At 34.8% G+C, this 27,745-nt stretch overlaps 1 protein-coding gene across 1 annotated transcript in view; it reads left to right on the top strand.

Moving 5' to 3' along the window:
- The window catches only part of LOC125672996 (microtubule-associated protein futsch-like), a 53,479-nt gene that overhangs the window by 12,091 nt on the left and 13,643 nt on the right, over nucleotides 1-27,745 (top strand). Inside the window, exons 10-18 of the mRNA XM_048909217.2 lie at nucleotides 279-419; nucleotides 1,021-1,147; nucleotides 1,315-1,475; nucleotides 6,484-6,531; nucleotides 14,368-14,754; nucleotides 18,036-18,277; nucleotides 19,762-20,059; nucleotides 24,748-24,948; nucleotides 25,394-25,611. Coding sequence (XP_048765174.2) covers nucleotides 279-419; nucleotides 1,021-1,147; nucleotides 1,315-1,475; nucleotides 6,484-6,531; nucleotides 14,368-14,754; nucleotides 18,036-18,277; nucleotides 19,762-20,059; nucleotides 24,748-24,948; nucleotides 25,394-25,611 — 1,823 coding nt within the window. The remainder of the gene's footprint in view (nucleotides 1-278; nucleotides 420-1,020; nucleotides 1,148-1,314; nucleotides 1,476-6,483; nucleotides 6,532-14,367; nucleotides 14,755-18,035; nucleotides 18,278-19,761; nucleotides 20,060-24,747; nucleotides 24,949-25,393; nucleotides 25,612-27,745) is intronic.

Consider the following 27,745-nt stretch of genomic DNA (forward strand, 5'->3'; position numbering starts at 1 on the left):
CTCGGATGCCATATTTGTTGTTTTTGGTGTATGTAAAATCTGAACCGAACTGAAATCCGGAATTTGTAATCGGTGCAGTGAATCGAATGGTACGAATTGCGGTGCACCGCACAGCCCTACTGTATATAGGGTTTTATGTCAGTTTGAAAGATCTTTACATTCAAGAAATAGTACACAACCAAAACATTGGTAAAAGTAAATACAGTATATGTATATGTATTAGGATAATATGCTTATTGGAATGAGGTCAACATTAGATAATTTTTGTTGAATGTTAGGTGTGTCTGCCACCCAGTCAACGGATGAAGAGGGAGAGAACAAGATAGTAATGGTCTTGGCGGCTACCAATTTCCCCTGGGACTTGGATGAGGCCCTTAGGAGGCGACTAGAGAAACGAATCTACATTCCACTGCCCACAGGTCAGTGGTCTGTTATTGGCTGTGTAAAATTGACTAAACCTAGAAAAAACTAAGAGCCAGAGTTCAACCCTACTGCTCGTCCTGTAGTTCAAGGCTCTTGAAAATACTGCGTGCTGGACAGCAAATTTCTGGGGTCCTATATATCTGTTATTCACTATATCCATAGAACAACTTATTTTTACAACTTTCAACATGTTCAATGCAATCGTTGTGAGAAGGACAAATTACAATGCATAGAATGTGCAAATATTCTACTTATTTTGGAATAAAATTTATCATTATCATAAAGAACAATAAAAACACCTGTAAGTACTTGCATTTTTGTATTTACTAGTGCAGACTTTCACCTTTAAGGACTTAATTGACAGAAATTATGGAATCCTTTACATCTTGCAGCAGTGCAATGTTCATATGCGTAATTTTGAAATCAGTATTAAATATGCAAGCTTTTGTTTTAATGTCAAAGTATACAAAAAGCTTCTCTCTTCTAAAGTTGATTTTTTTTTCCCTTTAGCATATGTACTCTTCAATTTGAAGGAACAAATGAATTGACTGTAAATATATTTTGGATTGTATCTATAAATCTGTTACTTGTATTCAGAAAAAGGGAGAGAAGAGTTGCTGAAAATCAACCTGAAAGGAGTACAAATCGCTAATGATGTAAATCTCCGTGATGTCGCCAAAAATTTGGATGGTTACTCGGGTGCTGATATAACAAATGTCTGCAGGTAATTAGTAAAAATGTGGTTTCAAGCAGATGAAACACATATGAAAATGTAGAGAACGAATAGCCAATGATGCATTGATTTAAAATTTAAAAGATAGGTGGTTACTTGGCAGCTGATTAAAGAAGAATGTCAGCATTTTGCAACACAGTGTTTGTTTATTTTTGCAGAGATGCTGCCATGATGTCATTCCGTCGTAGAATAAGTGGGCTGAATGCAGAACAAATTCGGATGATTCCAAAAGAGGAACTAGAACTCCCTCCTACCATGGAGGACTTCAAGAATGCGATTAAAAAGGTCAACAAAAGTGTGTCTAGTGAAGATCTGGAAAAATACAAGAAATGGATGGAAGAGTTTGGCTCTACTTGAACATGTGGTTCATGAAACATTATGCGTCGATGTGATTGCACATTTCAGCGAGCACCATGTGTTGCCTATGATTTTAATCAACATAATATTAAACATCAGGAACATTTGTTCACGATTAAATGGCTGTTTATACACTTATCAAAGTGTCTCACTCTGCTTATTTACGATCGATTATCCACTACCGATTTATGAAATGGATATTACACATATATTTATGGAGATGCATATCTAATGTGCAAATTTTTGTGATGGTAGACTAGATTAAAACTTGAGACTCAATTCATTTTATTACTCTGTCACATGTTGAATGATGTTACTTGTCAACAAGTGTCTTTCATTTTGTCAGGCCTGTAATTTCATTAAAAAATTAGGTTGTCTTGAAACATCTATTCCAAATATACCAAGTCCTTGTGAGAATCATGCAGAGGATGATTTATTGTTGAAAAGGCTAAAATATAAATTTTTGGACTTTTGTGGAAAGTTACTCATTTCCAATATTACATAATCTTCAGTGGACTGCCACTATTCAGAATATGGTGAATAACCAAGGGGTTATTTTTTACTATATGTTGCAATGAGTAGGTTCATAGTCCAGTATTATTATTGGAATGACAACCGGGCAATTCAGTAGATTTAAGGGAGAAGTTACATAATACAGTATTGTCTAGACTGATTCGTTGTACATTGAACTGAATAGGTCATTGTGATTTAGGCTTTACTGTAGGTCTACATTGGTAATGAATATGATAACCAGAAAATGCCCTGACTGTTGATGGGTGTCTCAGTTGAACAAGGTGTTATATTAGTAACAAACACTATAAAATATAATTCGAGCAATGGTTTGTGTTTGGCAAATTTTGAACAAAAGTACCGCATATGGTACATCATACGTCCACGGATAGTACCGAAAACGGTACGTCATGCATCCGCCGGATAGTACTATTTCACCTACTTTTAGTCCAAAAGTAAGTCACTGTTCACTGATTGGGTTGAAATGCAAATTTAATCTACTTTTCGGAGAGGAAGGTTGTGGCTACATTTCAAGGTTATACCTGTATCCAAAATAAATAAAAAAAAATTGGAACTGTTTGACCTTTTAGTTCTAAAGTCTAGTTTGCCATGGTGTGCGAATCCAGCTGAAATGCAAACTCCTCTTACCAAATTTCAATGCTGTACATGCATCCATTACGGGGAAAAGGTCCGGAAAGCATGACCTAGGACGGAAGGACAGTGGCATAACATAATATGTGCTGTCTGAAGACTGGCGTATAAATATGCTTGGGAGGAGGTGCGGAAGTGCATGTTCTTGGACAAATGATTGTCACTAATTTATTTTTACACCCCCCTTCCTTTTGTTTTCTACCAGCCTATGAAAGTGCAAGGGCAATAAATATCCCCTTTTGATAGATGCTAAATGAGATTGATATTCCACATCAGAATACATATATAGAGTGCCAAATTAACATAAATGAAAATATTAATTATATGAAGATACCATTATTTTATTTCTTTCTGCTATAATTCATGCATACATCAATATGGTGGAATTAATTCATTTGGAGCTCAGTGTAAATGATTTGATGATATCTCTCTTACTCCAGTGAAGGTATCTTTAATGACTCATACGGATTTGTGAAAGAAATTATGTACTCCTCCGTTCAACCAAAGAGATTATTAATTCAATTGTGGGTGTGTTGAATTGAAGATCTCTCTAAAAGAATTATTGCACGCATTGATCAGTAGAATATAATGATATATTTTAAAATCCAATTGATGAGAGCAGTAATTCAGTTATAGCCACATTATAATTGAATTATTGCCATCCACAATAGAATACACAGTGTAGCGCTCATCAATTCATTATCATTGATTCATTTGAAGAGCGACGATTCAGAATTGACGATATCGTTCGTTACTTAAAGAAATACTGAATTGTTGCGCATCAAATGACTTGGAAGATATTCACTCATTTGAATAAATTTCATTTTTAGAAATACATTAGGGTATGAACTGCAACGCTTCACGTCAGCATAGGGATGTTTTCAAAATGAACTTTATTTTTCTATATAAATTACATCCTACTTTCAGAACAATCGGAACATCCGATTGACTTTCAGAACTGTCAGAATCCCTAGTCGTTGAAATAGACGTACTACATGTGTGTGAATATATATTTATATAATATATACAACAAGATTCGTACGTGCATTGTTCACAACTGTAATGCATTCGATGCACGAGAAAATGACTATCATTACAATTTGTAAAGAACATTATAAAAGTAATTTATATATTAAGGCGCCGTTTTGTACATTAACACAAATTGTATCTGGAGAACATGAAGTAGCTTTTCGATAGAATACCAAAACAAAAAAAACTAAATAAAAAAAAGGATAAAGGACAGACTCATTTTTTTCTAGCTCTCTTTCGGTTTCCAGCAGTGTTTTGTCATACTTTACGAGTTTAATTTACAGTATGTATCAAATGCCCTCTCGATATATATTTTATGAATTTTAAAATGACTGATTGCATGCCAAAACACAAAAAGAAATACTAACGTAACAGGAAAGTAGAACATGCAATGGACCAGACCGGGATTTGAGTCTGGCCCTCCGAATCCCTATCCACGTGTTCTTCAAACTGAGCTATATCTGGCCACCAGCGATCGAACTCTTCTGACTGCCACATTCCTCCCTCCTGAATTCAATGTCTTCACACCAACAATACATGTATAAACCCACTGGCAGGGTTTTTATCTCCTGGCGGGCATTTTCACCTGTCAGTGTTCAGAACCAAATGTAACCGAAAGGGAGCAAAATGCAAAGGAGCAGATCTAGATTCGAAACCAGGCCCTCTGAATCTCGAGTCGGGTATTATCTGGCCTGGAGGTTATAAAACTTTTTTGAGCACATTTTCATACTAAAACTCGAATTCTGTGCTCTTAATCGTACTCGTACTCAAAGGTGAAGGCTATAGAACTTTTATAAAACCATTCTCTCACTCAAATGGAGTACATTCTCAAGCCTTTTCAAGTATGCTTAAAGCTTGCTCAGAGTTGTACTCGAAACAAACATGGCTGAGTTTGAGTACTCATGAATACGGTACAAGTTTTATAACCCCAGGTCTGGTCACCGGCGATAGAACCCGTGTGGCCACTAATTTAAATAGGAAATTGCTAACCAAACTAGACTATGCAAGTTATGAGAGAAATACGTTTTTAATAGAAACATTATAATAATATATTCTTTCTGAAGGGACCGGTACATTTGTACTTGCACTGGGTTTAAACTTGTACTGGTACATAGTCGGTGGACTTGCAGCTTAATCTTTCTTTGCCCTAGCTTGTAGGTACTAAATAGTAATATTTTTTTAAAAATCTACTCATGTATCATTGTTTTATTTATGGTGCAATATATTTTGATAAAAAAAAAAAGTTCTATCATAAGTACTTACAAGGTTACAAGTAAATATTGTTAAATATATATTTCAGGGATGGTCAATATTTATTGGGGGGAGGGTGTGTGTGTGTGTGTGTGCAAAATGCAATAGGACACACATTTATTTTGACTTAGGCCTACATACTGATAGGACTCCAACTTTTTTATTTTCAACAATGATAGGACAGCTATATTTTTTGCATGCTTTATTTCATGTCAGAGTTGGATATACTATAGAGACAATTTGGAATAAAATACGGCCCGAACCTTTGAAAAAACTAATATTAAAACATGTACTTAAAAAATCACATAAGACCCATTCAGCTGTGAATGAAATCGCAAAAATTACATGTAAGTTTTGCATGAAGTATGGATTTCAATCATAGAAAATAAGAATGGTGTATCATGTTGGTCATAACTCGAAGGATACAGACCAGAATTTAACTAAAGTCTAAACACATCTTTGATAGTTTGCCAATGCAACCTATTATTAGGTCAAATGTTGTCTGACTTGTTTCATACCGATTGTTAGGCCGTTCTTGACACTGATTTTGACTACGGATAACTCCGTGAACCTGATCAAGATACAGGGCTCACGGCGGGTGTGACCAGTCGACAGGGGATGCTTACTCCTCCTAGGCACTCAATCACACCTCTGGTATATCCAGGGGTCCGTGTTTGCCCAACTCTCAATTTTGTATTGCTTATAGTAGTTATGAGATTGATCACTGTTCGTTATCTTCATCTTTCATAGAGAATATACTGAGATGTGAAAAATACTTGCATTAAGTATACATTCATGAGACAAAAAATCAGTAGAACAGTAACTAAAAGATATGCAAAATGTAACACTTTAAACAACAATTTATCAACAACAAAAAAGAAAAAGAAAAATGATGAAACTAATGAGATTTGTAACTTCATTAGGCAAATTACTGAACTTTTTGAACATGACATAGTACAAACAAAAGTTTATGAGGAGCTGATATAACAACGGAGAGACAAACTTTAATGTTGTTTAATCACACACACACACACACACACACACACACACACACACATATATATATTGCGGATTAGATAGGACACACACTTTTTTAATTACACATATCTGATATAGGACAGCATTTGTTTTGTTTTTTTGTTTTGTTTGTAATCTTAGAAGATAAGACATATAGGGATTTAAAAAATGGAAATATGGAATGCACCGGTCCCCCCTAACCCCCCCCCCCCCAATAAATATTGATTAGTCCCTCGATCATATCTACATAGGCCTAATGCATTCTAAATATATTACATAGATATACATTTATACATGTAGGCCTATTTATCTGGAGAAAAAGAGACAGATTTCACGTTCAAACTTCAATACATATTATTGTAAATCATTTTCATTATCCCCCTCAGATTTGTTTTTGGGGAAGTTTTATTATTATTTTTATTTTTTTTACCTAGATTTGTTATTTTATTCGGATATTTCGGAAAGATAGACAGAAAAGAATGAGTAATATGCAGAGCAGTTGTGACGTCACGAAAAGAAAATGGCGGAGATCGCTGACTCGGAGAACGAGAACCAGACAGGTAAATAAAGACCCCCTGTCCTGTAAATAGGATACATACTACTTCCAGTTTTTGTCACAAGTTTGAAAGGTGTTTTAAAATTTGTGTATATTGATTCCTTTTCCTTGTATGGTCCCTATTAACCGAGAAATTTCACTGAACCCCCCTGATTTAACGTCGTCTGTCACTGGGGATTGTTTGCACTTGCGGAATCTCGTGATCACTTCGAGAAAGTTGTTAGGTAAATACCCGACAATTGGACAGTCATATCAAACTATCAGATATCAGAGATACAGAAGTCAAAGTTTTAAAGTCAGTGTACGAAAGCAATTTTGACTAGAAGGATATGTCCGTAATTTCAAACTAACTCTTAGTTAGGTGGGAAATTCTGATAATCTGTGTTGAAATAACTCCGTTCATTCATTCATTTGCTTATTATGTTGATTTTATCAACGGTTTAATAGTTTAGACATCTGAGAGAAGCCGCTCAGATTCTTGCATGCTTTATTTTTGGAAAAAAAATTGTTTACAAGCTTCTCATGATAACTTGGTTCAACGCCCTGCAGAGTCATTTCGAATTTTCTCTGTTGATATTAGGATATCATTGCCATATCAATGATATCATAATGCTGTACGTATATTGCATGAGAAGGATAAATGAGAACTCAAATATAATTCAAGCATGCATTGTATATATATATAATTGTGAAGAAGTATTGGTCCTATACATGTACATGATACAGAGCTACAGTTCTGCAGCTAGATACAAATAATATGATGTATGACAAACTTTTTCTCACACAATTTAAAAGATTTGATTCATATCAGTGCATTCTAATACTGCAAGCTAGCGTTGACACCTTTGATTAACAATATAATAAGGGAATTTGTGTATGATAATTTTTCAAGTATTTACTATTCTTTATGCTCATTGACGGAATTTAAGGAGGTACTCTACATCGTCATAATGGCTGACTTCCTTTTAAAACATGGATCAAAATATGAATATTAGCAATATTTGTCTATTCATTTAAATTGTCACCGCCTAGCTGAGTAGCTCAGTAGGATAGCATGTTGACTGCTGAACTGTAGATTGCAGGTTCGAGACAAGCACGGGTTGTAAATTTTGTTTAGATTGCTTTCTACTGAAACTGCATTTTTTGAGTTTTCAGTTTCAAAATATTGTTGTACATATCCTCCACTTTTTATCCATATCAAATTTCTCTGATGGAGCATACCTCCTTAAACAGATTGTTAAGAGGTATAAACAAAGAAAATCCATCCATTAAGGACATGCATTAAAAAGTAGATATTGATGAAATTCAAAATTTACACAATTTGATTTATGATCTTCTATTCTGTACAATAAAAAATGTTCAAATCCTCAAGTTTTTTAGGTTGTGTAATAATGCATGTAACTTTATGATATATATATATATACATGATATATGCCAATTTATATTGTTTTATATTCGCATTATTATTATATATCAAAACAATCAAACAAATAATGAAATTCATCACAAATCTTACATTTGGTGCAAAGTTAACAATTAATAAATCATGTATGCCTGTTTCTATAGGTAATTTTGTATTACAAGTTCAAAAATAACAACAGTTCTTTAAACTGATAGGTTCAGATACATCCAAAACAGTGAAATGAAAACAAAGATTATTAAACTATTGGTCTTGTATAGTAGTAAATTGACTTGCTATGTATTATAAGATTATTATGAATTTTGTAGCAAATTGTCAACATAAGTGTATTGTGTTCAAGTAAACTTTCAAGCTGCAGTAGATAGATTCATCATTGTAAGCCTCTAAAAGGCAGAGGTCTGGGGACAACTGATATAATTGAGACTCCCAATGGACCAAAGGCAATATCTGTTGTGGAATTTCGGGAACCCAAGTCATGCCCAGAAATATAATGTGTCTGCAAAATATTTTGTCATAAATATTAACGAAAGCACTGCATATCTTCCTTCAAGGTGAAGTTGATAATTTAGATTGTTGTCCAGCATCTGTGTTAGTCTTAGTTCCCAGGCAGTTCCAGTAACATGATGGATTACTCCAAAGTAGTGTAGATATATAAGATGGGTATTTGTAGCTTCCATCGATCTGGAGGCTTATTTAATTTTCATCTTCCTAATGAATTTAGAACAGGGACCATGGTGGTGATAAAGAAGTGTTGATGCAAACAATGGGTTTAATCTAGTGAGTTCAGGTTTGCCCTGCATTACATGGGCTATCACTACCCTATTCACTTCTGTGATGTCATGTAATGTAATTTTATTATACTAAGTAGATTATACTGAAACAAAAGATGTTCATGGAAATGACAGAGTGTTTTGTTATGATTTTTTTTTTTGGTCAGGAATATTAGGTGATAATATTTCATAGTGTTGAGGTATGTCAGTGCATTTTCACTCTCGGTTGTTTAATTAGCTTCATTGCCATTGTACTATGGATGAAAACAGTAAGGGACTTGTAATGTTCCAACTAGCACAGCCATGCTATGTGGTCAATATTTATTCTCATCAGTGCTAAGCTCTATTATACTTCCTTCCCAATTCTATATTATTTAAAAAAAAAATAGTTGGAAATACTAGACCTTCTATGGAATTAATTATTTTCAGTCTTTTCGATCACATCTCTGTCTGATTAATCTCTTCAGAACACAGATGTTAGGAATTTCTTAACGCAGTCTGACAGTGTTTTGGCATAGGGCACCTGAGGTAAACGACTGGCATGTTACCATGTACTTGTAGTGTTGAGGTGTGAACAATGTTCCTGCAGGATTTTGGCCATTTTTATTATTTCTATAATGCCATCATACTTGATTGATATCAATGAGTTTTGGAAGTAAATGTACACAAAAATGGTATAGAAATATGTTCACAATGGACCTGAAAAATATTTGTGAATTTACTTTCCTCACTGGGTCTTTTTTGTATCTAGGTGCACTTCTCAGCTTTCTGGAACCTCCAGTGCTGAAAGCGCATGTATGCATAATCTCACAAGAAGCCTGAGATTTATCTCTGATTTCAAGCTGTGATATCACATCAACATGCATTCATGATCATCACATTTACATGCCGCATGAAGTTATTGGTGGAAAAAGTAATTATCTGTAACTATTACATGCATATGGTTGCATGCACTGTACATGCTTTATGCATTCTACAATTATATTTGATCCCTGGTGTTTCGTTTTACAGAAAGGTTGTCTTATGTTGAAATTCAAGGTGTACTTATCACACAGGTAAATCTTAATCTGCCAGGGTTAGTTTTTTTGGTACAAATGGAATATACACAAGTTGTAAAAACATACCTCTGGGACTGTCAGTCACTGGAATGTGACCCACGGGTCAATTTTTCTACATGAACTGTTTTTATGCCTGTAACACCATTTATGTAGACTTTATCATCCATATTTTAAGATTAGAATCACTCCCCCTCTTTTTGCATCATTAGCATGCTGTACACGTGTAATGTCATATGATGTGGGGGAATTGTGCAGTTTTGATTCTCAAAATAGTTAACTGAAGGGCACATCATCACCGTAATTCACTATTATGAATGAAATGTGCAAGGAAATATAAACTTGAGTGTGAGGATCATTTTTCAGAGTCACTTCCTCTTGTTACTCTGAATATCCACGGTTCACGACAGAATCAATGTGATCGCCTGCATGCTCAGTTGGTTATTGTCTTGTGTCGGATTGTGGGGAACAACTTACCTGTGATTTACCTGTAATTTAGGAGGATTAGGTGTATGATCTGTGGTGTATCCCCAATTACTGGAAAGTATTTCCTGTGGCTTGGTGTTATTTTTGGGATTTTAGGAGAAAACGATGGTATACAGCATCTCTGTGACAGGTAAGCCTCATTATCATACAAGGATTGTCTCCATGTATGGAATGTGTATAAACCCATCAGGATGCTCTATATACACGCAGAGCTTTCTTTAATCAGAAATTTATTCAACTCCTGTAAATCAGTTTCTAATGTAGGGAAAATTAATATTTTAAGAGTTCTTTTTACCGGTAGGAAAGTTTTTAATTAATCTTCAATGTAAAATCCTTCAGGTATTAACATTCCAAAAAACTAACATACATGAATGCCTCAAAGTATTTCTCGATTTTCTGTGCTATATCACAAGTAAATTAGAAGTGGATAAGTCAATATGTACACCGGGTTTATCATGTTCAGATTTAATCCTTCCTATTTGTGATAAGTATTCCTTAAGACCATATGTTGCATAAGACCTACTTTGCATGTAAACAGAAGCATATAGGAAAGAGATTCTATTCCCAATATTATTTTATTACAATATGTTAACTCTGATCATGTTTACATGTAGTTAGACCATAGAGTCAACACATCAAAGGAGAACCTAATAAAAAATGAATGATGTTTTTCCATTAACACACTCAATTACAAATATACGGTATGAATATTTAGTAACGCACAATGTATTGTCAAATCATGTAATTGTCAACATCACATGACGGCAGAAAACATCCTTGTAATTAACTAATAGCATTTGAATTTTTCACTCCGTGCAACATTGAAAATTATGACTGTATTAGAAGGAAATTAACTTTTTTTTTTCAAGTTGAGTGGTTTTAATTTGCATTCACAATTGTCAACTCCTAGATATTTTAACAGCTCTTTGTTACATTTGTTTGGGATAGTATTGTTGTAAGAATCCCAACTCCTGATCTCTGACATGCATGTGAAATGCTGTAGGGGCCTAAACCATCAACCAGTGTATGCATTTAATACATATTGATAAAGGTTATCCAGGAAACTTTACAAAGTTCTGATTGAACTGTCCATTCTGTCTCAGTCCTGTGGTTGATATTGTGTTACGTGATGGGCAACAGGCACACAACCTGAGAATTATTGAAGTTTTGTGCTGTGTAAACTTGACAAATCAAAAAATCTGTAAAACCTGCAGAGGTGATGTAAGAGTTGGAACATATTGTGAAGTGTAGTGTGAGTCATTCATGTAGTTGATTTTCAGGTAAAGGTTAAGTTGTAGGACCTCACTGATTGCAATAGATTGACACTAGTAGAGGGTTAATTATTAATGCAGCACCAAATGAAAACTATTCTAACCCCTAGGCTCCCTCATCCCCCCCCCCCACCCACACCCCCAATAAGAAAGAAAAAGAAGAGGAGAAAAAAAGATCCATTTTTATGTGCATGCATGGATTTACTGTTGAGTGAATTTGTGATATTGGTGCATTAGGACGAAAGCTTAATATAGGCATGCATATAAATGATGTTTGTGTAACACAGTAGCATTGAAGAAAATGGAGCAGTAGGTATGCATACTGTGTGGTTCTTCAGTTCTCTGTGACATTGTAAGATTATGACATTCTAAAGTAGAACATGCTACTCAAAGGACACTGAGAAGAATCCAAAGTCCAGGCATATTTATAACGATGCGTTAACTCGAACTTATGCGTATATACAATAAGAATTCTACTTTTAGGAATAGTTACTTTATTTTAAGGCAGATGTTCTTATGTTATGTATAATTCATCAAACAAATTTCAGTTACATGAAACATTAGATTTATAAAACACTTCACAACTGTCAGATGTACTCATGCTTTAAAATGTTCAGTATGACCTAAATACCTGTCAAAAAGATGTATCATGTGTAGAAGGTCTGGTAAATACTCGAAATACTTTGGTAACTGTGTCAAGCAGAACAATACCTGATGTATACATTTTCAAAAGGTAAATAATTTAAAGTTGGGTAAATGTTAAGTGCATTCAACATGCTTGTAAATGTTGTGATGTATTGGGATCAAATGATTTTGAATGAGCCTGTTATCTTGAATCCTATACTGACATGGGTGTACTTGTATAGAATTGTGCAATGGAGTAAAGGATAATACTCTCTTGGGTTGTATCAGGGATGAAAAGCACCAGTTGGCTACAGTTTTAAGTAGATATGAATTTCGCTCAAAACATATTCCATGTGTTGCATTTTTCAAAAGTGTTTAATCATGTCTGCAGAGGTAAAGAAAAAAGAAATTAATGCAGATCATGTAGTTTTCCGTTTACTGCATGATTGTGCAATTAGTATCAAATATTGATCATATTAAAATTAAAATCTTTGTCAGTAAAAAAAAATATTCTGAATTACACTAACTGTATTTTTAAATGTTTATTGGTAAAAAAAAAAACAAAAGAAAAAAAACTTGATATTTGGTGATTGTTGACATCTTAGGGTGACAATACACAGTGATAGAGATGTTTGGAAGAAAAACTCATTGATATGTATACTATGACACCATGACAATACACTTGCCAGGGTCATTGACCAATATATTGTGACAGAGACACAGTAGTGAGATTCAATCATCCACAGTTTGTACATGTAATAATTATTCTTACCTATTCAGGATTGTAAAATCATTGTCATTGATGGCCAAAGACCTATAAGGATTTAGCTTTACTCTCTGAAAATCAATGGCTAATTGACAAATCAGGAATGAAGTAGAATTTAGGGTCATTTGATGGGATGAGTGCTTTTGATGTGTGGGAATAATTAGTTGTAATTGGAAAATAATGAGGGCCTCCAGTGGAGGGGAGTCACAGGTACTAATTTTAATCTTTGTTGAGTTTATTACAGTTGAGTAGTACTTGGATGTAAGTGATACTAGTATGTATATATTACAGGTACTGTGGACTGAGATCTTAGTTATTAATTTGCCTAACAAGTTATAGGTATATGTATCAGACACTAGAATGTGCCACTTGGAAATGTGAATGGGGCATGGCTTTTATGTGTTGCAGAGGATTTTTGTTGTATTTAATTCAGCCAAATTTCATGAAATCCAAGAATTTATTGATGAAGAAGACATGTGCACAGGTAGAAAAAGGTGGATTCACTGAATTATATTTCCATTTGATAGATTTAATGGCATGTTGTATTTATGTTGGATTATGTTTTTCTGAAATGGTACAACTTCTTTTAAGTGGATATTGAAATCTTGTAATTAACTAAAAATGTTTAACTATTTTTTGTGTGATGACATGGGCATATTGATTGATCATCCGTAAGTTTTATACCAGTGTAATTGTCAGATGCTATCATCAAGGTATCAATCCTTTTATTTTCCAGACTGTTATTTACACCTTCAAAATTTTTAGATGTTAGAAAAATGACCAAGGGTCATCAAATCTTGAACCAAATGATCTGAATTCAGTAGATGATTTGAAAATTGATAATAATTAAATTAGATGATTTTGTAGCCTTGGGGCACTGTGTTTATGGGGGTGTTGGATTTCCTATAAAGGGTCACACACTGTAAAAACAAACATTCTTGTGTTCCATCTCTGAAGGAAGAATAATCTTGTGTCCATTTACCCCAATATTTAAAACCAGTCTTAAAAAAAAGATGGGCAAGGCCTGCTTTCCAGGTATATTGACTAAACACTCTCTTTTCATCTGGAAAAAGCCTAAAGTCATTTGTATATTAGTGTATACAATGTGGAGTGTTTATGCCTGTGTATAGACCTATTGATTATTGAATGGTGTGTGATACAGTAGCTTAATGATCATGGATTTGTGGACAGTCTGTTATTTTGGAGATAGGATTCCCTCTGACACCTGTGTGTACCTGTACATCTGATCAGGTGCTGTGATTACTTCAAGGTGTTATGTCAGATAACCACCATGACCTCACAGGGGATTCTGAGGGTGATTTAAAAGCCATCAGTAACATTATACAGCTATCATTATATTGATTCCTGTTCTATTTGATGCCTTGCTTTCATTTCCTTTGATGTTTCACAGTTTGTTTTACCTTGCCGTTTATCCTTTATATTTACAGATGTAGATCACCAGAGTTTTAACATAGACAATGTGAACACAGCCGAGTCAACGACCTTTAACCCTGATCACATGATGGAAGTCGACAAGGTAACAGAGGCTGGTTCCTCTGTGGATGCTGCAGACCACATGTCATGGTCTGGCGATTCTCTTGAACAAAGTCTCCGTCTGGAGGAAGTTCCTGTAATAGCAGGGGGAGATAATTCCAGCTTGCAGTGTACGTCTCCCGCAGAGAAACGGCAACGAATAGATGACAACACTAAAGAATCACCTCGAACATCGGCCAGGTCATCTCCAAGACCGCAAACAGGCGATGATCAGTCAGAATCGTCTGAGAAAGCGTCCTCATTGGACAGTACTGGAAAAAGTCCGGATCACAAAATAAAAGGTATGGCAATGTGGACTCGGTGTTGTAATATAATTTTGATTGTTTTAATAATCCAAGTTGAGCAGGTTATGATTGTCTAGGGCTACAAGTTAGGTGACCTGATTTGGTTACTGTCAGCTTCATATATACATGTATGAGTTTTAAGTTTTAACTGTTTTCCATTAACTTCCATTACGTTTTATTTTTAGCTCGTAAAGATGCAAGTTCCTTGATTCATGTATACTCTTGAGTTAGGAGCATGGTCTTATTACATAACTTAGTTTTGCATATAATGGCATTTGTTTGGCTTCTGTACAATATTACATATTCCCATGAACTTGCAATGTTTTGATCTATAGCAACCTCTGTAGCTGGAAATCCAGGAATCAAAATAACGTCCAACAAATTACACATACATCGACAGTTTTTAGTACATGTATTTTCTTATAAATGATAAAATATTATGTGTAGGAAATGTGTGCCGAAATGGTAGTCGAACATAGGGGAGTCATAATCTTTAGAATATGCGATACATTTTTTTCTTGTAGAGGAGAGTGATGACAACAATTTAGGTACTATTCACTTGTGTATCACAGCAGTCACAAAAATGCAACACACAATGATAGGGAATAACAGTTTGTTTGTACTTGTTAAAAACCACCAATCAACAATCTAATTTCAGTGTGTATATGAGAAAGAAAGAAAGCTTTCACTTAATCTTTAATATTTCTTGTAATGATTGTACTTAAGTTTGACTTGATTGCCTCCCCTTTTCTGTAGGGACGCTTTTAGTCACCGCAGGAAGGTCCTATGTTGTTAAAAACGGACGGGTGGTAGGCAAGTAATGTTCCAATTTCAACTCTGTGTTCTACAGTAGGGACAAACCTCATTATAAGGGATCACAATCTCTGCCCACTAAGCCAAAAAAAACACATAATGACTGTAAACATTCAAATATATTTCTTATTATCAGATCACATAAAATTTTTTGTTTTGTTCAATGTTGTAGAAAGGAAATTGAATTTTAAAGAAGAAATCAGAAATTGATTCTTTTTTGTCCCATACTAGTACCAGGTACTTTTGTTTTCCCATAATAGGACCTGGTACCTTCAGTGTAAATGAAAAATGTTGATAATTCTCATGTATTTTTTTAGTTAATGTGCATTTATAGAATTATAAAGTTAAATGTTTAGAAAAATTCTACTCTTGCTCTGTTAATTTGAGAGTTTAAAACTAAATTTAATAATGGAATGACTGAAATCGTTTTTATACATTGAAATACTTATAAGATATAAATCAAAATATCTATTAGATAGACCTCTAAGTGTGGTATATGATTGTGGTCCCTTTCTGTCAGTATATGGTTGACCTTGCTCTGTGTAAGGTCTGCATGTCAGTGTTATAGTCGGATTGTTTTTTTATGATACCTTTATGACAAGGTATATATAGCTTTTATTGACACAGTTTCTCTTTGTAGCATGGCATACCTCTTGATTTATTTATGTTCAGTGTTTTGATGGTCTCATGTTTCTTACTCAGTTTTCTTTTGGTTTAGTTTTTAGTTTCATTTGTTCATTGCAAAATAATTTTTAGCACTTTTTTTTTTTATCATTGAGCTTTGATTAAGGGAACTTTGAATTTCTATGTTAGAGGTTTTGAATTTCGTAGTTGTTGATAATGTATCTAGAGTTAAATATTCTGTAGAATGATACTAAATTGCAAGTAATGCAACCTCGCTGTGAAAAATCAGACATAGAACAAAGCTGATAGATTTTATTGGGATAAATCTGTACACAAAGGGAGGGGTTGTTGATCATAGACCGATTTGGCACTCAATCTGATTTCTAAATGGAGAAATCAGAGCTAGCTATGTTAACAAGCCACTACACTTCAATAATTTGGCAAAATTTCGTACGAACATTGAACAAGAAACAGAGCTGAAGCAGAGAACCCAATGCTCTCGGGATATTGTTTATTGTGTACCTTGGATTCCGATAAAAAAAAATGTTCTTCAACATACCAGGGTGGACTGAGACAAAATCTTGAATCCTTGTGACATGGGTATAGCTCTTCTCTGTATGAGGTAAATGCTAACACTTGTATGCCCTTTGATATGTAAATGATTTATTACAAATTATAACTGGATATTCATAATCAGATACAGTGTTATATAAATATTACATGAGTGATACATCAGTGCCAATCATACTAACCCTGTATACTATATCCAGAATATATATGCACTGTTATGTAATACTTGGACCAAATCTAGGTCAAAGAGGTGTTGAATCTGTACATGTATGGTGTGTAATACTGACCTTGAATACACACATACATGTACAGTATGTATTATTAGCTGTGATGTAATTGCAATTTAGTAAGCAACCAAATTTTTAGATTTTTGTCTGATCTAAGCATTAATTCTATAGAATAGATTTTAAATGTATTTTCCTGAGAATCTCTGGCTTTTTTTTTTTTTATTTTGTTACACAACTGTGTAATGTGCACTCCAGATAACTTTAGAAGCACAATTTTTTCCAGGTGAAAATTTGATAGTTTATTGGTGAGTTGGTGTTTGAGTAGCACAAAACGGTAAAATTCATTTATTGAGATGAAATATTAATATGATTGAATCGTTTTGTTAAATATGAATGCAAGATTAATCAATCCATCCAGTTTTAAGTTATTAAATATCAGCCATCAGTAAAATGGTGTTTTTCGTTTGATCAGGATATTAGTGAAGAGATGGTTCAAAGATAGGACTAAGGCTTAAAGTCATATAAGGATCTAATTTCACCTTATTTCACCTTGATTGAAAATTCATCATAAAAATCTGTTTGCTGTTTGATTAACTTTCCTTAAGGCTTGATTTGTTATGATGGAGTAATGTAAAAAGTGGTCTGCAACATCTGTTGTGCTAACTTCTGCTGCTGAAAAACCTCAAGGGAGATATTTTAAAGTTGTTAAAGATGAAGTTGATAGGGTCGACTCTCGTACAACACATGTTGCTGTTTTGAGGATTTTATCATAAAGATAAAACCTGTCAGCGTCTCTCACTTCACTAGAAATGTCATCTTTTACAGTTATTGTGAAGTGAGTGAAGACACGGAAAGATATTGACATGTCACCTGAGTTAAGCTTCTCACATTCATATTCATTCATGTTTGAAGTTGTTGTGAAGCGAGCCTTAAAGATGAACTGGGATTATAAGATTTTGATATTAGTGAGGTGATTTGTTAATCAATGAACGTGATTAAAAATGATTATCGAGATCATAATAACTGATGAAACTGATACTTCAGATGCACAACGAAAAGAAAAAGACAAAGAAAGAGAGGAGAGGATCCGGATTCAACGAGAGAAAATGGCAGAGGAGCGGGCAAAGAAGTTAGAGGAAATGAGGGAACAACAAAGAATGGCCCAAGAAAAGCGAGAGAAACAGCTGGAGCTTCGCCGAATGAAGATCGAGGAACTGCGGAGGCGGGATGAGGAACGAAGAATTGCAGTGGAAGAACGACGCAGAAAACTAGAGAACCAGGATAAGGTAGGGAGGTTGGGTTGGACCTTGGAATGAGATGGTTAGGTGCTCTCGGTGTACTAAACCAAAGTCATTTCTATGGGCAGTTATAGAGAGGTGATAGACTGGCAGTCAGTAGCAGTTGTATTTCATGTTTCAGTTTAGAAAGTCAGAAGCAGCATATAAGGTCAGGCATCAATGCTGTGCTGCCCTGAAATTGCATAGAATTGTAGTGTGATTGTTCTGCACATCAGACAGTGAACTTTTAAATCAAACGTGTGCGCATCCATTACGTATTGATCATCAATGTTGGCGTCTTTGATGATGTAACTTTAATTATGAATTCAGAATATTTAATACCAGCATTGTCTGTGTAAGTAGACAGGATGAAGGAAAATGAGGGTATATAAGGCAGCATTAAGGAGACTATTAAGTTGGATGTGGCAAGCCTGTTATTCGTGGACTGATCCATCAAGCTGCTATACAAGGGAGAAATATGTTACCTTGATGATGATGACGCTGAATACCTGAAAAGTTTATGACTCTTTGAACTCGATATAAAAGAATGATATGTTTTAATTCTTTTGATTTTTGGTGCAAATAGTCGCTTTCAATATGCATGAAATTTAGCGTAACATTACAAAGGGTATTGCCTTTATCAATAATGTAACACCAGAGGGGTATGGAATGTTTTTATGGACTCATTAGTTCTGTTTATAAATGCATTTGATTGGTTGGACCTTTTTAGTGCATTTAAAACAAATTATTGCGCAAATTGTTATCTGCATACTTCAAACGAAAATAATGTCTACAAAAAACTGGTCCTATTCCCAGTTCACTAATCCTCTGGTGGCAACAGAAGGAATGGTTTCCACTCAGGAACTGTAAATTAGCTGTAAGTCATCGAACATGGCACACGGTTGGGGCGGTGGGCCCGCATTAAGAACGATCAAATGGTTGATGAGGTTGCTGGGATGTGGTGTTGCCATAGGGCCCCAGACTACCTGGATGAAAATTAACCCGTAGGTGATTGTGCATTGATCTTGTCACTGACGGCAATCTATATTACCATTTATATTGATCCATAAAGAAATAAGCTTCCTTTTGCATGCCTTGAAAGACTGGAAGATTTTGAAAGAAAATTAATTAAGGGGCAAAAATGAAAGTGCTGCAATAAAAGGTTTTATCACACAAAGGCTCCATACATTAGAATTGTTGGGAACACAACATGTTTCCTTGTTTCACATTGTCTTCTACAAACATCTGCTGCTTCCTCCCATTAACATGGCAGTCTTTTGTCACCTAATGTAACAAATAAATCAAGAGTTATTGAGATATTAATTTTTAAAGGTGTTTTGCATTCAGTGATGCAAAAAAAGATAACACTGACTGGAATTGTGCATATTGTTTTCAAATGTTTCATTTAGGGTAATTTTAAAATCACTGTGTCAATTAGTGCCATTTTAACTTCCATGAAATATTCCTTACATAAGTTTTATTTTTTGTTGTAGGCAAGAAAAGAGGCCATTATACAGAAATCCAATGAGCGCCTGACTCGATATGAACAATGGAAGGCCCAGATGAGCAGTCGTAAAGGTGGGATTAGCTATGTGATCGGCTTTGGAAGTCGAGCACCACGCACAGTGTGTCAGCCTCTAGAGCGCCGCCGATCATCTTCTCATAGCACAATCTATCGCCGCTCGCCTCAGGGTTCCGACGCTGACTCTTATATCCCTCACCGCCGGGCTTTCTCGGCCTGCAGCGTGCGGAGACACTGCTGTATAGATATTAACAAACTCACTGGGCAGGGTATGTCACCTACTCAACAACATGTCAAGTTAAAATTCAAAGAATTCTGTGAAATTTGTCACTCGGTTAATATCAGTCCTGAAAAATCGGGATCATCCCCTCAGCAACTTAACATCAAATTTGCTCACAGGAGGCTCAAATCTCGGGGGTTTCAAAAGTTTATGAGTCAAAGTAGCAAACATGAGCAGAGAAATAAAGCTTTGTATGGTTCTCCTGTTAAAGAGAAACCTGCACTATCAAAAGTCAGTAAGCCACCCAAGGCTAGACGGGCACTGTTTTCTAAACTGCATGTGTTGGCTACTATGAAATCTATCAAAGAGGAAACTTAGAGAAATTTTTTTTTTGAGATAATGGTTAAATTTTTCGTGGTGCTTAATATTCAGGTATTACAATCTAGTTTTGTATGTGTTGATAAGATAACTAGTCCCTTGATTTTTTATTTATTTATTTTTTATTTTGTTTTGCATTATAGTTCCCCATTTTGAGATTAGCAACTTTGGTTGTGAAGCATGGGGCCTGGGGGATCTCGTGTACATTTCTTAGTTGGAAAAATCTATGACATGTTGTTATCATTTTATGTAATCGCCTTCTAATTTCAACAGTCAGTTCTTAATTCATGAATTATGCATTATTGTTATAACTTGTAATTTCGTATCCATTGTTAAGTAAATCATGTAAGTTGAATTAAGAACTGGCTAAATAGTTTTTCTACAGAGTGGCATTGAGGTAAATCTGTCTCTCTTTTATATAAATATATATATATATCAATTTTGCAATTTTCATTCTACTGTACATTGCTACAATTTTGGGTGGTTTGAATCTCCAAGTATGCAGAAGTATGACCCCCTTTTTGCTCTGATAAATGTTGAATGCATTGTGATGACCAGCATTTTGCTATTTGTCCTCCTTCGAGTTTCAAAACCTGTCTCTACTCGATGCTAATGCTGCATTAGTGATCCCGGTGGCTTGTATTGGAGATTCAATGTGTGTGTGTTAGACTGAGTAGTCACATTTAGTACTAGCTGTCTGTGGGTGTAAAATCTACTAACTCACTAACTATATACATATTCTGATCTCAGATATTGAACAAGGCTTCTGTTTAACTCATAGCTGCACATATTCATAGAACCTCATCTCAAAGCAGAATCCATTGCTAAACATAAACATTTTCTCTGGTGAATGCTTCAATCATTTCATCATTCAAGGCGGTGCGGTGAAAGAGGCAGTGGGTATATTTTCGTACAATCACATTTATTTCTTTTTTGATATTTAAGTTTTTGTTTTTTAACCTTTATTTTGAATTAATTGCTGACAAGCATTTTTAGTATTTAAGAATATTATTTAAAGAGTACAAATAGTAAGGTTGTATGGAGTATTGGAAAACCATTAGTTTTATGAAATACTCATATCTTAGCTTGATATTTTCTATTCTAATATATTTAAATGGTTTATGCTCAGTATTTGCTATTGTATGATATTATTTTGATGTATGTATTAAGAATATAATGTCAATATGAATGATCTGCAACAAATAAAGATAAGAAATTAACTTCCTTGAATTCCTTTCTTCAATACAAATTATCATGGCAATTAAAGTCAAGGTGACAGTGTCCTTTATCAAGGACACAATTTTGAATGTCAAGGTCAATCAATTTGCATATAAGAAAAGTGAAAGCATAGAAAAAGAGAATGTAAAGAAAACAACTATATGAACAGTGAAAGTCAAGATTTGAATGGTAAATTAGATTTGCAACAAACTTTGTCAACAACTTCAGTAGAGATTGCCTTGCTGCAAAATGAAAGCTCTATACAAAATTGTCTTCTCAAGAACAATGATCTATATTCTTGTCAAGAACTACAAGCAGTTTGCCATGTATTTCATTTAGATTTGTATTTTAGAAGGGAACTTGATGTTAATTAAAAGTCTATGATAATTTTAAAATCATTAGTTTTAAATGTATGTTTAGGCATAATAATTTAAGCCTTATTTCATTTTGGGGCATATTGATTTTCTTTCTTTTTGGACAAGGTATTTTGGGCAAGGCTTTTTCATTGTGAAATCGAGCAAAGATTTTGTTGCATTTTTTTGTTGCATCTTGTTGCATTGTGCTTGCATTGCTTGACTTATTCCAGTAGGAAATCTTGGAGGCACCCCACCCTCTAAACATCTCTCCATGTCAACAAGTGCTCTTTATAACAAACGCAGCACAGACCTTTCTTCGTCCAGTGGTAATCTGAGTTCCCGAGAACGACCTACCGAGTCAATGATGGGTAAGGGTGTGTCTGTGTGTGTCATTCTCATGTGTCTAGGCTATTGTACATACCACACAGGGTTTTTAAAAAAGCATGCAGACCTGTCATCAGACTGAGAAGAGGAATATGATTTATACCTCTAGAGTCAAGGTCATGCAAATCAAGGTCACTGTATTTTCAATCTGCGGGCTCTTATGTCATTGAAAGCAGTTTCTGATTTTACAAAAAGTCAAGACTAGTTAGATTTAGTAAACGGAGCAGATTTGAAGAGTATTTGAGAAATATCTGATGAGGATATTAAAATGAGTACGTTTGATTATGTAGCTGACAAACTTGGCTAGTCGGGGCTATTGATTTAGAAGTGTACATCAGACATTGAACAAACTTCTCATAGTGTTGTGGACATCCAAGTCTAGATAGCTTCTGAGGGTACTGAATCATAGCTTTACAAATTTAAATATTCAAAGTAATTTACATTGTGGTCTGAGTAGGTTAAGAGTTAATTGAAGAAAGACATTGATGAGGGTAGGGTGTTTGTGCACTACTAGTCTTCTGAAGGAACATTATGGTAGAGAAGACTTCTCAAATAGTCTTTCTGGAATGAACCCTGCATGTGTGTCTGTACAAGTCCTTTTTCTTCTCATCTTCTGTCATTCATTACTTTAGTTGTAGTTCTTTTTTAAATGACTTTCAAAAGTTTTCTTCAATTGTTTATATGTTTTCTTTGTTTACCCGCATGTTTTGCTTGAAACGTCATATGCATGTTGCTTGGGCCATCATATTGCATGTCACCATACCATATCACATCTCTAACAGCTATGAGTTAATATTAACTTGAACGTTAATGGAATTATATATCTGTCTACCTCCAATCATTCACAGATTATAACTATATATATAGCACGAGGCTTGATGATTAAGATTATTGATTGGGAGGTAGGTACGGTAGGCAAACATATGTTGCCATATACACAGAAACACCGTAATTGGATTAATCCAGTGAACTGGCCTGCATGTTGTATCAATTTGATGCATTCTGTCTCTTTTTATTCACAGAATGGCATGAGGCATGCAAACTAACAGTTTCAATAGAAATTTGTTCAGTTTTCATATTGACGCAGCTGTATTCTTTGCAAAGAGAGAACTTTTTATTTTCTGTTTAATCACTCTTACATTGCATGTGTTGATTAGTGTATTATAGAGGGCTGTATATTCTTTTATCCCTTGAGCTTTTTTAATTAATTAAAGGCTTTGGAGATGACCTGTTCATTTCCATAGCCTTTATGCTAGGAGTGGGCCTAGAATTTGACTTATTTATATACACAGACAGAGTACATCAGCTATGCTTTACTGCTTTCTATGACCACGATGACTTTTAAATTGTATTTCCCCTAGTTACCAGACATTCAAATTCACATGGATATTCATAACTACACACGATATCAAATTTGCTCCTGGTTGTTTTCAGGTTTTTTGTATAAAATCTGTTTTCTCGGTTTAGAATGAACAGGTTTTTTTTTTATGTTCATACCATGTAAACATGTAAATGTTATGGTTGAGTTATTTATATTTAATTTAGTTACAATTTTGAAAATAAATAGAATTAAACTGCAGTAAAAGAAGATGAAATACAGTAATTTCATTCCGTATATCCTTGGCCATAAAAGACTGCAATGACCTGTATATGTCTTTTTGTATTATGTTAAACAGACAGTCACAGGCCCCTTGGATTATGTACTACAAGTCCATTACCAGTTAAGCCACTCAATATATGTGCTTAGTTGGATGGACTAAAACAATGTACACAAAGCGCACAGCATTAAGTGAATGCATTAGGAAGTGGATCTCCCAACTTTCTTATTTTGTAATACAATTTTAACAGACAACACTGTCATCAACAGACAACATCACTCTGACAACAAACATTTGGATTATCATTGCAATGTGAAAAACTGGATAAAAGCACACAACACTTAGCATGTGATGAATATGCGATACTTAGTTTATTTCTGTAAATGTAAAATACTTTATACCGTTGTATTCAACTAACCAATTATCTGTAAATTTCCAGCAGGCTTGACATACTAACAAAGAGAATACAAACTGTAAACCATAGCTGATATCTGAACTGTATCTTTTATACTCTTTTGGCTTGTTATACCCAGTGGTGGTGGGCTATGCTGTCTGCTAGCCGGATAATATTACATTCAAATTATTCAACTAACCAGAACAATTATTTGAATTTTTGTGCATTTTGACTAATATGGTGTTATTTTTTTCTTTTTTCAAAACCTTTCTCAATCCACCCAAAAAAAAAACTTACACCATCAAAAAATTTACTCAACCAAAATTGAACTCGCAAAAAATCTTGGCACACCTGGCATCCAATCTCACAGCCCTCAACACAATCCCAGAGAAAGGTCGATCTTTTCTAGCACCTAGTGGACCCCCGCCAACCCGGCCGAAGAGCACAATGAACCTGTCACACAGGGAGCCAGTCAAGCTCCGTGAGAAGACCACCCCCAGGAAGCCACGCCCAGCAAGTGTGGCAGGATCCACACCCAGCTTCTCTCCTAATGTGAAGAAGACATCAGACTCCCGAAGCAAGAGCACAGACCGGATCTCCAGGCCTAGAGGTATGGGTAAAACTTAAATTTGGTTATCCGGAGACGTCTGCCAACAGATGCTTTTACTAAACTTTGAAATATGTCGCTGTAGAAGACAGGTAGATTTATGGGTCGAAAGCATGGTGGTTTTGTTTCATATATGTAATTTTTTTTATTAAATCTATCATTCGTAATAGAAAGTGATTGATGTAATGAGATGAGTCATCACAGAGGTAGACACTTGTACCTGTCAGGTCATTAATAGGCAACACTGTCAATCAGGGATCCTTTTTCCTTGAAGTTCACTAATTATTTTGTGATGAATGACAGCGTCATTGACTCTCAAACAATATTTGCAACAAAAGAAAGTGCATTTCTTGATATTTGCATGTGGTTAGGGATATATATATAGATTCCATTTAATTGTCTTAAATGAGTCTTTCCATTCATAAAATAGCTTATTTATTCTCCACAGAGCGATCTAAGCCTCCAACTCCCAAAATGTATCCAAAGAAAGATATGGACACACAGAAAAAAGACAAAGACACTCCTAAGAGAGAAACTCCGAAGGAAATCACAAAGAGAGATCTGTCCAAAGACATAGCAAAGAAAGAGAAAACACCTGTGAAGAAAGACACTCCCAAACGAGAGAAGGACGAACAAAACAAGCAGGAGAAGGCTTTAGAGAGGAAGGTAAATAGAAGTTGGCTAAGTGTATGCTTCTGGTGATCCTTGTTTTACTCCAATGATTTTCCTTAAAAGTTTTTGATGCTAAGGTTGCCTGTTTTCCATGCTTTAGGATACAAGGTTGCTTTCAGGAGAATGGAAACTTTGCAGTACGTTCTATATAAATTATTATGATATGTATACAGTTATTGACTTTCAAGGATAACAACAGTTTGACCCTAGAACTGATCTGTTTCTTGAAGCCATTCTGGGGTCAAACAAAACAGCTGTTGTCCTTGAACTTAGTCTGTAACTGTTTTGTAATACATCTTCATTTTTTCAGGACTGTTTAAGTGTATAAGCAAATAAAATTAAGACAATCAGTCAACAGATCAATGGAAGGAAACAGTTTGAGAGACTGAAAGGAGGTCATTAACAGTTACTTAACAGTTGAAATGATTTCTGTTATTGGTAATGATTTTTATTGGGGTAAAAGATGAAGGTGTAGAAGCAAACATTATGTTACTCTTATGAAGTTACCAGATGCTTACATTTTTATATCCATGCTGTCTGTTCAAAAGAAATCTTTGTATTCATTTTTTTTAAAAATCTTTCTCTTTGATGTGGATATGCTGCAGGCCTCTCCGTATGACAAACTGGCAGCATATGATACTGGAGGATCAGATGACTTATGTTTAAAGTTCTAGTGATCCATGTTACACATGATTTCTTAACATTTATACTGCAGATAGCCACACTGACTCTGTAACACAGGAAAATTTCAAAAATAAGAAATTAATGAGAATTCTTTTAAAAATGTATTACTTTTTTTTTGTGGAGAGGGGCACATGAATGCTTATATAAATGGAAGCAGGGAATGCAGTTTTACAGTATATTACTTTTACTAAGCATGTTCCTGTTATGATCAGTGTGTTATTACAGGTTGTAAGACGGGCTATAATGCCATCTGTCCCCGCCCACAGGGTTAGAAAGGTAACCGAGAGTTGCATGCTTCCCTAACTACTGCATGGCATTCAGCGAAGTTAGGATATGAATTTTTAATCTTAATTGATTCTTTGTAGTGAATTTCTGTGTTTTGCTAACTTTTTTCATGGACAGGTTTAAAGCTTCTATACGTATCAAACTTTTATTACTTCCATTAGTAGTCGGATGAAATGGTCATTTATACTCAGTAGAATTTTATTGCAAAGGCCAGATTTCATTACATTTATCAGCAACTCGTATAAGCAGATTCTTTCCATCTATATGTATATACTCTAGAAAATAATTTCTCAGCAGAAAGACTTTTGTTATCCTTTGATTGGTTATATTTCTCTGTAGTGTATTCCTGTACATACTTGCACACACCCCCCAAAAAATGGAATATTCAGAAGTACTGTTGTTTCATCAATTTTTGTGGACATCAGGCAGTGGTCGCTTGCGTACCAGCTGCAGTCATTCCTACTATTGATTATACTTCTCACTGCTGCACTTACAAAAGGGTGAAAATGAAAACTGCTCAAAATTTCATGAATCTGTCAACAACAACAAAAAAGGATTTTTTTTGTTTGTTGATACATAATTTTGTTGGAAGATTTTTTATGTTCTATGAGCAAAATTCTTATTTCATTGATCACTCAATTTAGTGTTTTGGCACAACTACAAAAGCAACTACAACTGATATTTAACAAAAAATGATGAATTACAGTAAGGGCTATTCCAGAAATAAATACATGGGGGGGTCGGGAGGCACCTTTTGTATATACCAAGCACCCATAAAAAAAAAATAAAAAATTACCCCATGACCCATCAAATTAATAAACTCATTTTACAATGACCCATCTAATAAAATAAAAAAAATAACCAGACCCACCACAAAAATATTTTTAAAAATGAAAACGGTACAAATCTCGCGAGGTTTTCGGGACAAACATTCTAGTCAATGACGCAGTAATGCCTGTGCGACATTGTATCACAGTAGTTCTGAAGAAACGATGTCACATCAACAATCAAAGGCATCTATGGCGGGAATGTTGGAAAGATTGGGAGTCCAAACGATGCTATTATCATGAAATGGGTAGGGATATGTTTTTCCACGAATTGTTCGTCTTCTAATGGAGCCCACGCCCGGAGGCCTCTATCACCATCACACCGACTGATA

Source organism: Ostrea edulis, chromosome 3, assembly GCF_947568905.1.
Source record: "Ostrea edulis chromosome 3, xbOstEdul1.1, whole genome shotgun sequence".
NCBI classification, from domain to species: domain Eukaryota; kingdom Metazoa; phylum Mollusca; class Bivalvia; order Ostreida; family Ostreidae; genus Ostrea; species Ostrea edulis.